This window comes from Podarcis pityusensis (assembly GCF_964106645.2).
Source record: "Podarcis pityusensis genome assembly, chromosome: 9".
NCBI lineage: Eukaryota > Metazoa > Chordata > Lepidosauria > Squamata > Lacertidae > Podarcis > Podarcis pityusensis.
In genome coordinates, this window is record NC_138034.1 from 19,441,006 (window position 1) to 19,456,065 (window position 15,060).

At 44.3% G+C, this 15,060-nt stretch overlaps 1 protein-coding gene across 1 annotated transcript in view; it reads right to left on the bottom strand.

Annotated features, from left to right (window-relative positions):
- Positions 1 to 9,176: 9,176 nt before the first annotated feature.
- Positions 9,177 to 15,060, bottom strand: part of SLC30A9 (solute carrier family 30 member 9) — a 31,063-nt gene continuing 25,179 nt past the window's right edge. The window contains exons 15-18 of the mRNA XM_081020023.1: positions 13,806 to 13,971; positions 13,449 to 13,578; positions 11,936 to 12,049; positions 9,177 to 10,242 (exon numbers count right to left, since the gene is read on the bottom strand). Coding sequence (XP_080876149.1) covers positions 10,198 to 10,242; positions 11,936 to 12,049; positions 13,449 to 13,578; positions 13,806 to 13,971 — 455 coding nt within the window. The 3' untranslated portion in view covers positions 9,177 to 10,197. The remainder of the gene's footprint in view (positions 10,243 to 11,935; positions 12,050 to 13,448; positions 13,579 to 13,805; positions 13,972 to 15,060) is intronic.

Consider the following 15,060-nt stretch of genomic DNA (forward strand, 5'->3'; position numbering starts at 1 on the left):
TAACACATCCGCTGCCACAATGCTAACATAGTGCAGGCCTTGGTGTATGTTTCCTGTGGTGACACTTGCTGATCTTTTTGGTGGAAAAAAGAAGTCAGATGGAATGCATGAGTCCACGTTTGTCTACAGTATAATCTCATGATAGTGTATTTTTGTAATAAGCAGTGTGAAATCCAATATTTGTGTATGAATCCAAGTAAAAGTGTTTTGTTCGAATTATGCACACCAGATTCACATAACAGACCTCACTGAAGCAATACCATTTGGGGTTTGCTAAGGCAACGGGTAAGCCTGGCTATTTTAATGGGAAGGGTAATCTACTGATTTCTACTTGGGCCCCACTCGTGCATTGTGAAGTGCCACACAGAAGTTGCTTCCCTGTAGCCTAGCTGGGGGTGGGAGAGGAATTGGTTTGAGCTGCTTTTTGCTGCCAGATTTGAGATCCCCAAGCTTCCTGACAGCTAGGAATGCAACCTATCCGTTAGATTATGCACTTCTCTGAATTTTGTGTTGCAGCTTTGGTCCCAAAAGTACAAAAATATGCATCTTCAACAACGACGAAAAGAGAGGATACATATTTTAGGAGGAAATACATTTAAAGGGTTGTGGTGCAATGGGGAAAAAATGCACATTTGATGGAAGGAGTGCATGCGATTTACATGCAGGTATTTTTTGTGCCGTCTTTGCAATATCCATAAAAATGGGAGGGAGCAGACCTTGGCCTAGTGTTAGTGTAACCGGCACAAAACTGACATAGGTTGATCATCCATCCATCCCTAGCCTCATAGAAACATCTATAAAGAGGAACCATTTGGGTCAAGTCAGGGAGATGGTTGCGTCTCACAACAGGGTTTTCACTCCATGAGGGCAAGTGATCTATATGATCCATGTGAATACTCTCAACAGACATTACTTTTGTGGGCAAGGCTAGAGCAGCTGCTACATTCTACACAGTAAGATCTAAAGGATCCTTTAAGTGTTACTTTAGCAGTGTGTGCTCCTCCCACAAGGCTCCAGCAATGTCAGCAGAACTAGGCCACGTAAATGGAGTCAAAGATGCAGCAACTTTCCATCCCTTCTGGGGAACTGGGGCCATGGTGTGATGTTGGCAGGTTGTCACTGACTGAGCCCATGCTATTCCAGCCTCCACACCATTGAGGCAGTGCAGGAAAGCACCGTTCATTTGGACAGTAACCATGCACTCCCGCTTCCAATATTGCAGAAAATTGTAGCGATAAAACCTATTGCCTGCTTCCCAAAGCCTCACTGCAGCAATGCTAGCCACTCCGTTCAAAATCTTTTGAAGGTAGAATGCCTACGATATTTAAACTGGCGGTATAAGCAGGGCAGTGTTTAATCCAGCTGAAGGATTCACTGTTGTGAAAGTTTGAAAATTCAGCGCAAGTGATAGACCTCAGTAGGAGAGCAGTTTCAAAAGTTTTACTGTCAAAATTGGCCATGAAATCTACTTCTCTCTCATTTAAGGTGCTCCACCCTTTAAACAGTTTGTCTGAACATTGACACTCCTTTAGCTGTCTTGGCTCTGCTCTTTTAACATTAGTGTAAACATGGACACACTCAGACACGAGAAAATACTCTTTTGGAGCTCATCTTGTACAAAACGACTCTTGCCTCCTTATTCTAACCACAGAATATATTCTCATTCACTGTTAAGGCCTTGCACTGAGAACGCAATCCCGATGCCTCAGAGCCCGCAAATAGTACAGTGGTACCTCGGGTTAAGTACTTAATTCGTTCCGGAGGTCCGTTCTTAACCTGAAACTGTTCTTAACCTGAAGCACCACTTTAGCTAATGGGGCCTCCCACTGCCGCCATGCCGCCAGAGCACAATTTCTGTTCTCATCCTGAAGCAAAGTTCTTAACCCGAGGGAATATTTCTGGGTTAGCGGAATCTGTAACCTGAAGTGTATGTAACCTGAAGCATATGTAACCCGAGGTACCACTGTAATAGGATAACTATGGAGCCGATCATTTGCTGTCACCAGTGACGTAGCATGAGTTGCCAGTGCCCAGGGCACCACCTGCCAATAGGCTGGAAAGAAGGGCAGAAGCTTGGCGACCTACCCTAGTGGCAGCCCCGTGAGCATTAAGCACGGCGGGACGGGGAATTGGTTGGGAGCAGGTATATTTCTAAAGCCTTTGCAGAGGATGCCCTAGCAACTGGCCCTTGCCCAAATCCTCTCCTCAGTCATATGTGCATTTGCAGTATGGAGGAAACCATGGAAGTCCCCCACCTACAACCTGAAATGATACCATCCAAGATCAGTTTTACCACTTACATACTACTTGACAAAGTCAGAACAACTTACAGTGTTGAGCTGCTGTCCCCCCCCCACCCCATTCTGCAGCAATATTACCTCAGTTAAACCACATTTAGCCTTCTGTTTTACGGCACCACATCTGGTTTGGGCTTCCTCACTAGAATAGGGATAGCCGGCATATTGTGGACTACAACTCCCATCAGCCTCAGCCAGTAGCTAGGGATGAGGTGAGTTGTAGTCCTCAACAGAGCAAGATGGCTGCCTCTGCTCTAGGACCTCTTCGATTATCAACACTTCAAATATATATATATATATATATATATATATATATATATATATATATATAAAACCTCAAATTACTTCCACCCACAACTACCACCTTTCTTCCCAGTACATTTGACTGATTGCCCTACCCTTTCATGGCAGCCTCTACTGTACATACAAGTAACAGCAATTCCTGGGTTTGAATTCCATAGCAATTCCAATGGCCTCTGGGGAAATATGTCATTTGCCTTATTCTTTCTGAATCTTCCTCCCATTTCTGTAGCAGCTTTTGAAGCTTGTGTATCACTTCTGCACGGACCCCAGTGCCGACATGCCTTTGCTCTGTTTTCTATGACAAAATATTTGTGGCCATACTGTGACCAAGAACTCATTACTCCTAATATTCCTCTCGTTCTCGTGTCGTCGATTCTATTAACAATTTGTCCTGTGTCAAGTAAATGAGACCTAGGGATAGACAAATTCCTGATGCTGTACAAAGTGAATAGTGTAATATAGGCTAGTATGTTTTGGTGAGGATTTCTATAGGATGTGTGAATTGTTTTCTATGTGACATCAGGCTACACCTTTCTTTTAAGGAAGTAAGTGCATAAAAGTTTAGACAACTTTTTAAAAACAGTGAATATTTTTTGATTATAAAGAGACATTTGTTACTAGAGTTTACTATTTCAAGTGTTAACTCTTATTTAAATATTGGGTTTTTATTACTACATGCCTCCATTTGTTCTGTTGCATAAGAGTGCACAATAATAATAATAAAAATAAAAACAGCCTCTGCCTTGTGTTTGGTGTGCAGAATGTTTATCAAGCATTCCACAAATGGGGAGACACCGCGGAAATGGCCCGTTCTCGCGCTGCCACCTCACTTGGAGGAGCCACACAAAGGAAATTTTATTTATTTATTTATTTATTTACGGCTATTAGCCCATAAAGTATGTACAAACATAAAAGCACAGAGGCATAAAGACCGATATATTCGGCACCAGAAGGTGAACACCATGATGCAGGGGTGGGTCATTGAGCAGAGCCAGATAACAGCTTGGGGCCCGGAGAGCTCCAAGGGACGGATCCCAGAAAAAGGAAAACTGAAGACGAGATCCGACATGCACTCTCTTCAAAACTGTCCGATTAGTTTTTGATGTTGTTGTTTTTGGTGGTTTTTGTGTGTGAGATAACCGCATTCAGGAATCTCGCCACCTGCAGAGTTACAGAAGGATCTGTATCCTGCAAAAGTAGTGCGGCATGTGACTCAGCAGGCCTGCCAACCAAGCGCAGTAAAGCAGGACCCAGGAATTTAGTCCTGGCTATGCTATGTAGGGGACAGTTGAACATTATATGTGGGAGAGAATCAACAGTTTTCCCGTCACACACGCATAGCGGAGACACCAAACCCTTGGAAAATCTGTGGCTCAGCAGGTTCGATGGAAGGACATTGAACCTTGCACGAATAAATGCAAGTCGGTGTGGTGCCACACAAAGGAAAGCCTCAGATGATGATCACAGGGTTTGGGTCGGTTCACATGGGGAGAGGCAGTCCTTGAGGTATTGCAGTCCTGAACCATTTAGGCTTTATAGGCCAAAGGCAGCACTCTGAATTGGGCCTGGAAACTAATTCGCAGCCAGTGCAGTTGGGGCAGGATTGGTGCAATATGCTCAAACCATCTTGCCCCAACCTGGTCTTCAAATTGAGGTTTTCGAACCGTCTTCATCAGAGGCAGCCCAACGTTGTCCAATTCACTTGAAAGCGGTGGCAAACACCTGCAAATGGTCCCCTGCAAGGTTTGGCGGTGCAAAAATCTAATCTAGAAGTTACCAGAACATAGATAACAGAAGTTAGGCTATCCCTGTCCAGATAGGGGCGTAGCTGGGCCACCAGCCGAAGTTGATGGAAGGCACTCTGGGCCATTGAGGCCAACTGAGCCTCAAGGGACAGCAAAGGATCCAGGAGGACCCCCAAGCTATGAACCTGCTCCTTCAGAGGAAGTGTAACCCCATCAAGAGCAGGCGATCTCCCACCCATCTGGTCTAGGGAACCACCCACTAACAGTGCCTCAGTCTGATCTGGACTGAGCTTCAGTTTGTTGATTCTCATCCTATCAATTACCGAGGCAAGACTGCTGGGAGTAAACACAATAACACAGTCTAAAAGTGTTTTTTAAAGGTACAGACCCCAAAATCTCCTTATGGGTGTGTCTGCATATGGCCTAAGTACCACATACTAATTTTGCTATTCAGTTCAATATATAATTTATGGGGATTTCCTCAATAAGCAAGTTTTTGCAGAAAGAGGGAGGTATCTGAGCTCACGTGGGCTCAGGCTATTCACTGAAGCCCAAACAGAGGCTGCCACAACATGAGCAAATCAATTGTCGGAAATGCTATTTCATTACTCAAGCATGAGTTATGCATGTGCATTGGACTCTGACTAAACCCATGGTAAAGTGGGGTGCTTCTGAGATATCTAGGGCTTGACAAAGGCCAAGTGGGATCCCTCCAAGGTCACACAAGTCAAAATGGGGAACCATGAGTTGCTCATAGCACAGAGGCAATCCAGACACAGGAAGAAAATGGTGCAGAAAAGAATCAGCTGGAAGCAAAAGCAAGCTTAACATAATGCCATTTGAAAGATACCAGGGAGGGACAGGTCAAGAGACTGATCCGAGGGGACTTATTTGATCCAGAAAGTTAACCCCTTAGTTATTCCCAGGTCTGCATAAAATGTGTACATGCTAATTTTTATCTGTATAGGTGCAAATCTAGATTTCCCCCAAATTCAGCTCAGAAATACTGTGCAATGCTGTCCAAACTCACTGGCACAAATACGGCACAACTACACTCAATGCAACCCCTTGGAAAGTGAACGGGAGTTCTGTAAATGCAGGTGTCAAGCACATCAGACTTCATCAGCGGTCGATTTTACAACATTAAAAATATATCTGCAGATTCACCATTTTATTCCATGTCTTCAGTACACCAAATGAAGCTTGTTTGGCTAAAAAACATAAATACATATCCTGAAATTTGGTCTGGCTGCCATGATTGGTACACAGATGGGAGAAAAAGAAAAATCAAGGTGTGTCTTCATAAAATACTTTTGCATAGAAACCACATCAAATGCATTCATGAAAGCAAACCAAAAATGTGTGAAGTGGACTAGAGTCCATGAAATGGTAAGCCATTATAATAATGTGTTTCAAAGTGCCACAGGACTCTGTTGTTTTCAAACCAAAAGCACAAAAACTTGCCAATCTAGTTAACTATACTAACTACAATACCGCACGAAAACCGGCGTTAACGGTTTTCACAGACGGTTCGGAAATTTCTTGTTAAAATATTATACCCAGGAAAGAGAAATTACGCTGTGACGTGCAGTATCAAAAATTTCAGGTATCATCCATCCAAAATCTCCAGAACTGCTCACAAGGTGTCATTCAAAAACTCATGGCATTGAGCCAGTGTTTGTGCTGTTTAGCTGCGTTTGATCATGGCCTTCAGGATTCCAATTCTCAGGTTCCGCCATTACCCCACTTGACATTCTGCTGCCTAACCCAAGGCTCTTCAGGCTTCTATAACAGAGACGCGGAATGTGTGGTTCTCCAGATGTTGTTGGATTACAGCCCCCTTCATCCCTTACTATTGGCCACGCCGGCAGGGGATGGTGCGTGTTGGCATTCCGCGACATCTAGAGGACCACAGGTTAGCCTTGCTTGCTCTACAACATCAGAACCATCCATGGCATCAATAAAAAGGTAGGCAAAAAGGACCACACCTTAACTGCTCAAAGAGCTAAGACCACAAAGCACAAGACAAACATACGAGTACCAAATACAACCTTAGTTCTGCATACAGTCTATAAAAAAATATTCTGTAGATCTTGGGCCAGTGCTCATTGTGCATCATAAAGAACGACAACTCCAGAGAATCCCGATTAAACATTCTTTCAATGATTATGCCGGCACACAATTAATTCCATGAAAAGTGGATTGCCAGTATCATGCATGCTCAGCATTTGCAAAAAATATATATGTGCAAACTTCTATTTCACAGTGATTTGGACATGAGACGCATGACCATCAGAAGACTGCTGTTCACAAATATCAGAGGGTTTTCCGCCCCCCCCCTTATTGTTTGTTTCATTCAGATGTCAGTACTACATCAACAATCTCTTCCACGGTGAGGCATGTGCAGATACCTAAATGCAGTTGTGTGCAACTTTTTACTGCAAGCAAGGATTTGTGGAGTGGAATCTTTACCCAACAGATTAGAATAGGGATAGAATGAGCAGGGACACTTCTACCCAAGCAGACTCTCTTCTTCCCAAGGCAGGTTGAGATGTTGAGACAAGAGAGGAGCATTTATCCCATAATCCCAATGATTGTCAAGGGTGGCCCTCATTTCAACAGCTATTCAGCCCACTCTAGTCTTGGCCTATGCAAGGAGGACACTCTAGCTCAGGGGTTTCCCAAACTTGGGTCTTCAGCTGGTTTTGGACTACAACTCCCATCAACCCTATCTAGCACAACCAGTGGTCAGGGATAATGGGAACCGTAGTCCAAAAACAGTTGCAGACCCAAATTTGGGAAACCCTGCTCTAACTGCTTCCCAATCCTATCCCCTCCCAGGCACTTTTTACACCCTTGCTCAGGCATATCACTAAGAACGACCTGCCTCACACTTGAAGAACTGCTGAAGAACCAACCTTTACAGATCAGAACATGCTGTGCTGGCTGGAGCCAATGCAGTTCAAAATATCTAGAGGGCACCAGGTTCACAAGCTCAGGAGAAGACCACTCGCCAGCAGGAGATCAAAGGCCACTACTGATGAGATCAAAGTGCACTACAAATGAGAATTCGCTGCCTATTAAAGTTTATACAGATATTTACACCTTACCTTTAAACAGAGCACTAAGTTACATTTTCAACAAACGCATTTGTAACTGTATTATTAATCTAGTATGAAGTCTAAAGCCAGCCTTGCAAGTAAGTCTGCAAAGGGTAGAAGCCCAGAGAATTCATCCTGGTCTGCCTCCATTTACTTGGAAGCTTGGAACCCAAAACAAACAACTTCTTTTAAGTTTCCCTGCCCATTTGCCTAGAGGAGATTCCTACTTGCCATGTGTAACCAAGTGAGTGACCATTTGCAAACCCACCCGAAGCACACTTTGCAAGGAAACAAAGCTCCCCTTGAAATTAATGCCCCTATACTTCTCTTGATCCATAAGATGCTCTCAGCAGACAGAACCATGCAATAGATGTGCATACGTAACGGAATGTTACATCTCTGTTTTAATGTGCACGCCTCTTTAACCTTTGCTTCTACCAGAGGTGTGTGTAGAGAAGCTCCCTGTATGCTGGAAGATGCCTGTTTGAAGTGCAAATGATTGAAAAACAGGTTGCCCATAATATAGTTTGGGGGTGAGGAGGACCCTCAGCTGCAATTAAGCATTTACTAAGAAATTGCCCTTGAGAAATCAAGATTTTAAAAAACCAAAGAGTGCCTTTACTTCTAAATTTATGTAATAAAGTTATCATTACGTACTAATTACAATATGTACATTTCTGAAACCTAAAATCCAAAACAGTACCATAAAAATGCATGCTGTTGTTAATTTTCATGTTGTCAAGAGGCCTGCTAGTTCAAAGTTACATTTACTTTTGTTATTGGCCTTTATTGGCATAAGTTGCGTTTACTTTAAAATGCGACATTTTAAATTTAGAAATTAAGCCAATGCTGATCCATTTTAGTCTCCAGCACAGTTGTTTTAAAAATTATTATTATCCATATATCTTGCTTTGCACAGCAGGTTTATGTATCGTTGTTCCACGGCACTATCAAGGCCACTGAATCTGGGGATTCAGCCTTCGGGCCAAAGTCATTCCAATAAGCAACTCCTTATTTTTTAAAAGTACCTCCCTTACAACGCAACTTTACCACTGAAGTTTCGCTGGCTGGCACATGTGTGCACATCACATTTGCAGACATCAAATGGTGACACATTTCTATAAAAGTCATCACAGATCCAGGACTAAAGACGGATAAAATTGCATGACATTACCTAGCAACAAAGCCAGCTTACACACCGAGTGCTGAATATATGTCTGTGTGAACCAGCCCCAAACCTGCATGATTCATGTTCAGTTTTAGCCTCTGCTAACGATAAAGGTTACAGTCCTCTTATACCACTTACCTTCAGAGTACATTTCCTCTGACTTTTACAAAATTCGTCCAAGTTAAATAGTGCCAGGATTGTCATCCAGCCTCAAGAGTTTACAATCTGGATTCCTGCTTCTTCCTGGCTCCCACTGCAAACAATATTCAAAGCCCCAGTACTGAACTTTCTACGTTTAAGTGAACTGTCACTGTTTTATTCCCCACAGACGAGAAGTTTCATGTTATAAACCATAGCCTGCCATTCAGAGCGACATAAGCAGTGCAAGTTATAAATAAATATTCTGGCTGGAATCCAAATGGTTGCTTCCAATTCTGCTTCATGCTGTTCTAGAGGGATTTTGGACTGTCTCTTCTTCTTCAAAAAGCAGAGGCATTAAATTATTGTGGAGCTGTTATATATATATATATATATATATATATATATATATATATATATAAACAAACTACCCTCTGTTTTGAAAACAGTTTGCTGTTTAAGAAACACAAGTCTAAAGTCATCCTAGGTGTATGGAATTGGTTGCACAAATTGTTTGGATTATGGAGCCTCTTTATAAATAGCCTCAATGCATTTTAGAGCATGCTAAATGTTCCATTTCAGATGGATAATAAAACAATACCACCCTAAGATTCTGAATAGGAGGTGATGCCACCCCACAATTGCCCCCCACACCATTCCAAGTGAAACCTGCAACTTTCATCCAGGGGATTAGACTGAACTATTAGGGAGACGCAACACAGCAGTGGCTACAAAACAATGCCATTTCCCCCGATTTCACGGGTAGAATATTTGCAGGCTTTGCTGGGAGCAACTATTGGACCACAACGCTAATGTAAGGAAGGAGCCATATGACAAGTTTCTATTTACTCATACACTCTTTGCACGTTTGCTCTAGAACAACGAATTGGATCACTCAAGTGGGTCTGATCAAATTGTCAAGAACCATCAAAACACTACAAGGAGGAAGGTTACCAGCTCATGATACTGGGGGAAAGGACAGAATTCTCATTACGTTCATAACATGAAAAGTCAGAGAAGGCTACAGAATTGGAACACAGCCATTTGACTCAAGGAGGGGCGAAGCCTTTAAAATTGGGCATGGAACTCTAATATACGCTTAAGAATAGCAGCTGCATCAGAGCTAATGTGCAAATGAGATACAAAACCTTGGTCTAGGGCAGCAAATATATAGTGTGCATTTTCAGAAACTGACATTTCAATAACTTATTTAAATTAAAAGTTTCTAGTCCCAAATATTCCTCCCCGTTACGCTTTCACGCGGCAACCAGCTGTCCTGGAAAACCAGTTCAAAGGAAGCCGTTCACTCTGGGAGGAAAACCAGCACTGAGAGAATCGGAAAGCTGAAATGTGATGACATCTTTTGAGATCCCGGCAGTTTCGGATGCTGCTCCGTTCCTCAGTTCGGCCGATCCGGAAGACTTTAAAAGCTGCTTCCGTGAAGACTACAGTATTTCCAGATCCACGTGGCGCACCTCAGGATTCAATTTCTGAAACGAAAACCATAATGCTTTTAAACAAGCACGTGGGAAGAATGTCAACACCGCACCATGGATCAAATCTTGGATTTGAGTTGAGGCAAGGACCCGAGCTCTGCTCAGAGGCTCTCTTGGCAGCCTGGAGTGATTCACCTCCCCAGGCTGAGGAGAGGATAAAAAGGGAGAATCCCATGTACACGGTCCCGAACTCCCTGGAAGAAGCGTGTGATCAGTACTGAACACATGCAAAATAAATCATTCAGATTTAACATTTTATTATTCCATCCTGTCTCTGAGGAGCTCAGGGTGCTTTCCATGGTCTTCTTGGACACTCACATTACCATGAAAAACTGCCTGTGAGGTGAAGAGATAACAACTGACCAGAGGCCATATAACACGTTCCACAACTGAGCAGGGACCTGAATCCAGGTCTTCCCCTTCCAAATTCAACACTCAACTCACTGCTCCACTTTTGTCCTTGTGGACTTGCTGATTACGTTTCTGGGCAAGTAGAATCATAGAAGAATTGGAAGGGAATCTAAACTAAAGCCCCCATGAACGTGAACAACAAATTCTTGATGTAGGCATCCTCAGCTACTTCTTCTGAAGTGTTTCCTTCCATCGCAGTGGGGCTTCTTCAGGAGGCTGTTCCCAAAATGAGGTGGCCAGAGAAGCCAAGACAAGAGCCTTGAGGCCAGTCATGGGGAACCTCCAGCCTCTGGGCCTCTCTCATTCTGTACCTTAGGGCTCTTCCCAGGCCACACACCATCTCTGTACTCTCTGCCTGGCTGGAAGGTGTCCCTGAACTTTGATCATGCATCTTTCTTTGCCTGGCTTTTGGAGGTAGGGCAACTACTGTATTTATCGCTCCATAAGACGCACTTTTTTCCTCTTAAAATCTAAGGGGAAATGTCTGTGCGTCTTATGGAGCGAATGTGTGGTCCTTGGGGCTGGGGGGCGGGGGAGAACCCGGGCTTCCCCCGCCAGCCCCGACAAGCTCCTGAGCAGCTCTGGGGTAGCCCGCGAAGCCTCCGCAGGGCAGCGGGGAGCCTTCATCCCGCTGCCCTGGGGAGGCTTCGCGTGGCTATCCCTGGCTTTTGCGGGATGTGGGGGAAGGGACAGAGCAAGGCTCTCTCACTTCCCCCACCTCCCGCAAAAGCCCCAAAGAGCCACGCTCCCTTGAAAGAGCTGCGCGGAGTGTGTGTGTGGCTCTTGGGGGCTTTTCCCCGAGGAGGGCTGCCCTTTTCCCTCCACGGGGAAAAGCCCGCAAGCGCCGCACACACGCTCCACGCGGCTCATGAAAGGGAGCGCTGAGCAGAGCCTGGGATGCATACAGGCTCTGCTCAGCGCTCCCTTTAAAGAATATTTCCCCCCCTTGAATTCCCCCCCCCCAAAAAAGTAGGTGCGCCTTATGGTCAGGTGCACCTTGTGGAGCGAAAAATACGGTAGCTTGCTTTTGCATCTGGCCCACCACCGATGTGCGGCCCCCAGAATGTTGTCCATAAGGGAATGTTAGCCCCTGGACAGAAACAGGGTTCCCATCCCTGCTCTGGGTCTTTGTTTACAACGTTTTAACCACCCGTGAACCTGAAATGGGCGTATTAGCCTAACAGAGCCTCAATTACAGAAGGAGAGCATTTTCCACCAAGGCTGGTTTGGCAAAGAAGTACTTCTCCTTCTCCCTTTTCACCAGCCAAACTCTTACCTTCAGCTCCTTCTCAAGCCGGTCGACTTCTGCCCCTAGCGTGTCAATTATATTTTCGCCATGTTTCAGCATGAAATTCTCTAATTCTTCAGGAGTTGTCACCTGCTGGATTTCCTGCCGTGAAGTTAAGCAAGCAAGCTTTAAAAAGTGGCAAGGGGGAAATAACAAATATGCTTTCCTATCTTGTAAACGCAAAGACTTTTTCATGTAACGGGTCATGCCATGCCTCAAAAAATGGGAGCATGAACCTATTTTCACTAACTGCTTAAACTCAGTGTTGGCACAGAACTGGACTGTCAGCAGGCAGTGATATCTATTAACTGGCTATATTCATGTTATGTGTATTCCAAGATTGTGAGCAGGTGCAGAAAATCCACAGAGCTAAGGACCCTTGAGAATCTCAGGCTTTTATTTTTTTTTTTTTTTAAAAAGCAGGTTTCTAATGCTTACAGGTGCAAGGTTAAGCTTCAAAGTCTACAGGCATCGCCTGGTGAAATCTCCAAAGCCAGAATTTTATTTGAACTTTTGGTAGGGAGATGATAAAGCATGGGCAGCTTGCTGTCCTTCTCCAGAAATGCAGAAACATGCTTACAACCACTAAGAAGAGGAACACAAACTTGCTTAAACTGCACTACTCACTCAGGCTGCAGAATCCTCTGTGCAGGATATGAATTAGCTTAGCACAGCTTTCTGTTTAACTAGATGTTACAAGCAGACCCCATTATTATACACCGTTTACAATATCCTTCATTTTTAAGAACACACTTCTTAGAAGTTAACAAGGCTTCCTTTTAAAAACACACACACACAAAAAAAGGATAAGTTTTATGGTAATGAAAACCATACCATGTTAAAAACTGAATTATCAGAGCATAACTAAATACAAAGGACACGATCCAGGCAAAAGTTAGCCTTTTACATTCCATTTGTTTTAACTTTCCTAGAGCTGAATGTCTGTGAACATTCTAAGGCATCACATCAGCTCAGCCAAAAAATAATACCCTTCTTATTAACGTAGGATTAAACAATTCCTCATTTATGTTGTTGCGAGCTGTGAAGTAAAGCTACATTGTAAATAATTCCCTGTTGTATTTACAGTGGAACCTCGGTTGTCAAACGTCTCTGTTGACAAACATTTCGGCTTTCGAACGCCAACAACCCAGAAGTAACTGCTTCAGTTTTTGAACGATTTTAGGAAGCTGAACATGCCACGTGGCTTCCGTTTTGAGTTTCCCTATTTGTACTGAGGCTTCCGCTTTCAGTTTTCGAATGTTTTGGAAGTCGAACGGTCTTGTGGAACAGATTACATTCAAAAACCGAGGTTCCACTGTACTTGTCAAAAGAGTTCTACGCCAGGTTTCCACTTGAAAGCCCATAAGGCAGATTTGTATACAGCCTATAAACTTTATAGAGGAATTGTGTATAAATACAAAGTACATACACCACTGATTTGGGGTTTTTTAAGTGCACTTAAGAAAAACTACTGAAAACAACCACGCGTATTTATGCATACTTGTAGCAGCTGTTCAATGTCTTGTTTCTCCAGGTAAGACCGAGTAACAACCCGTCCATCAAAGTCGACTTCTGCTTTGAATCTCACTTTACTCATTCCCATATCTGTGGCTTTAACATCATGAATGGCTCTGAGATAAATATTTTGTAGGATGTGGTGGGACAAAGCAAAAACAATTAGGTGTTTCGAGCTGCCCAAGCAAACGGCCACATGACCCAAAACTGACTTTCTTCCCATAAAAATAAATAAATTCCAAAGTTAACTTGAAAGAAGAACTCATCATTCCACCCATTGCATGCTCTTTATTGTCGATGGGTTTTGCCATCAAAGAGGTCCTTCCCCACCCAACTCTCTTACCTTACAGCAGGATCACTTTCCAGTAACTCTGTAAGTTTCTGTAGCTGGTCAGGTTGGATAGATCTTCCCAGCAGAGCTTCAGTGTTGGTGTAAATAAGGAAGGCTGATACAGCTCCCAGCAGTGTCCCCACACCAAGGGACCCCAGGCTGTCGTAGTATGGGTTACCTGAAAGGATACACACAGACACAAATTCATTTCTCAAAAGGGATTGCTGTTGTGTGCCTTCTCCATTTCTCTTGGTGGAGATGATCACTTAGGATGAAGCTAGCCACGCTATGCTGCGCTCACACTTTTCGCTACCTAACCTGATGTCGTGGATTGGTTGCATAGCTGTCAACCGTCCCTTATTTGGCGGGAAAGTCCCTTATCCCAGTGCTGTGTCCCGCTGCTGTCCCTTATTGATGATGTCCCTTAAATTTCCCGGGTTTCAAAGGAAGCAGCTCCTCTCCCTCCCTCCCTGTCGGCCAGGGAGGAGGGAGGCTCCAACTGTGTTGCTTGGCTGCGTTGCTCACCCAATAAGGAGCCTAAGAACAACTGGGAGGTGGAGCTTGCATGCCTTGTGCTGATCACATCGGCCGCATTGCCTGGGGACTCGCCTTTGCTCAGCGCTTCACAGCGGAGAGGAAACGGTGGCTTTCCTTGTTGCATCCCCTTTGCCAGATTGCTGCGCTGTGGGAACCACCACTTGAGGCTTCGTTTGGCTGCTGGCTGGGCTTTCTGCCTTTGGCTTGGAGGAGCTCAGAAGTTGAACATACCTGTGCTTGGAAAATCCCTTATTTTGGCTGCTGACCCCTTATTTTTGAGGCTGCTGGTTCCTTATTTTCAAATCTATAAGTTGACAGCTATGATTGGCTGGGTGCAGAGGAATGATGGGAAGAACTAGCTGGGGAAACACCAAGACAAGAAGGCTTAGAGCATAGCTGTCAACTTTTCCCTTTTCTTGTGAGGAATCCTATTCGGAATAAGGGAATTTCCCTTAAAAAAAGGGAAACGTTGACAGCTATGGCTCAGAGCCCGGGGACTGGTGGCGGGAGAACGATGAGTGGGCAGAAGGAAAAGACTGGGGAGGGAAGAGGTACTGGAAGCTGAAGAGGCAACAGGGCTTAGTGAGCTGGGAGAGTATGTGGCAGAGAGGAGCCCAGAACCAGAGGCAGAAGCTGAAGCAGAGGAGGAGGGAGGCCAAGAGGCAGAGGGGAGTCTGGCTGGTGAAGACTCACAGGTGTCTGCAACAAGCTCCCCTCCCCGCTTATCTCC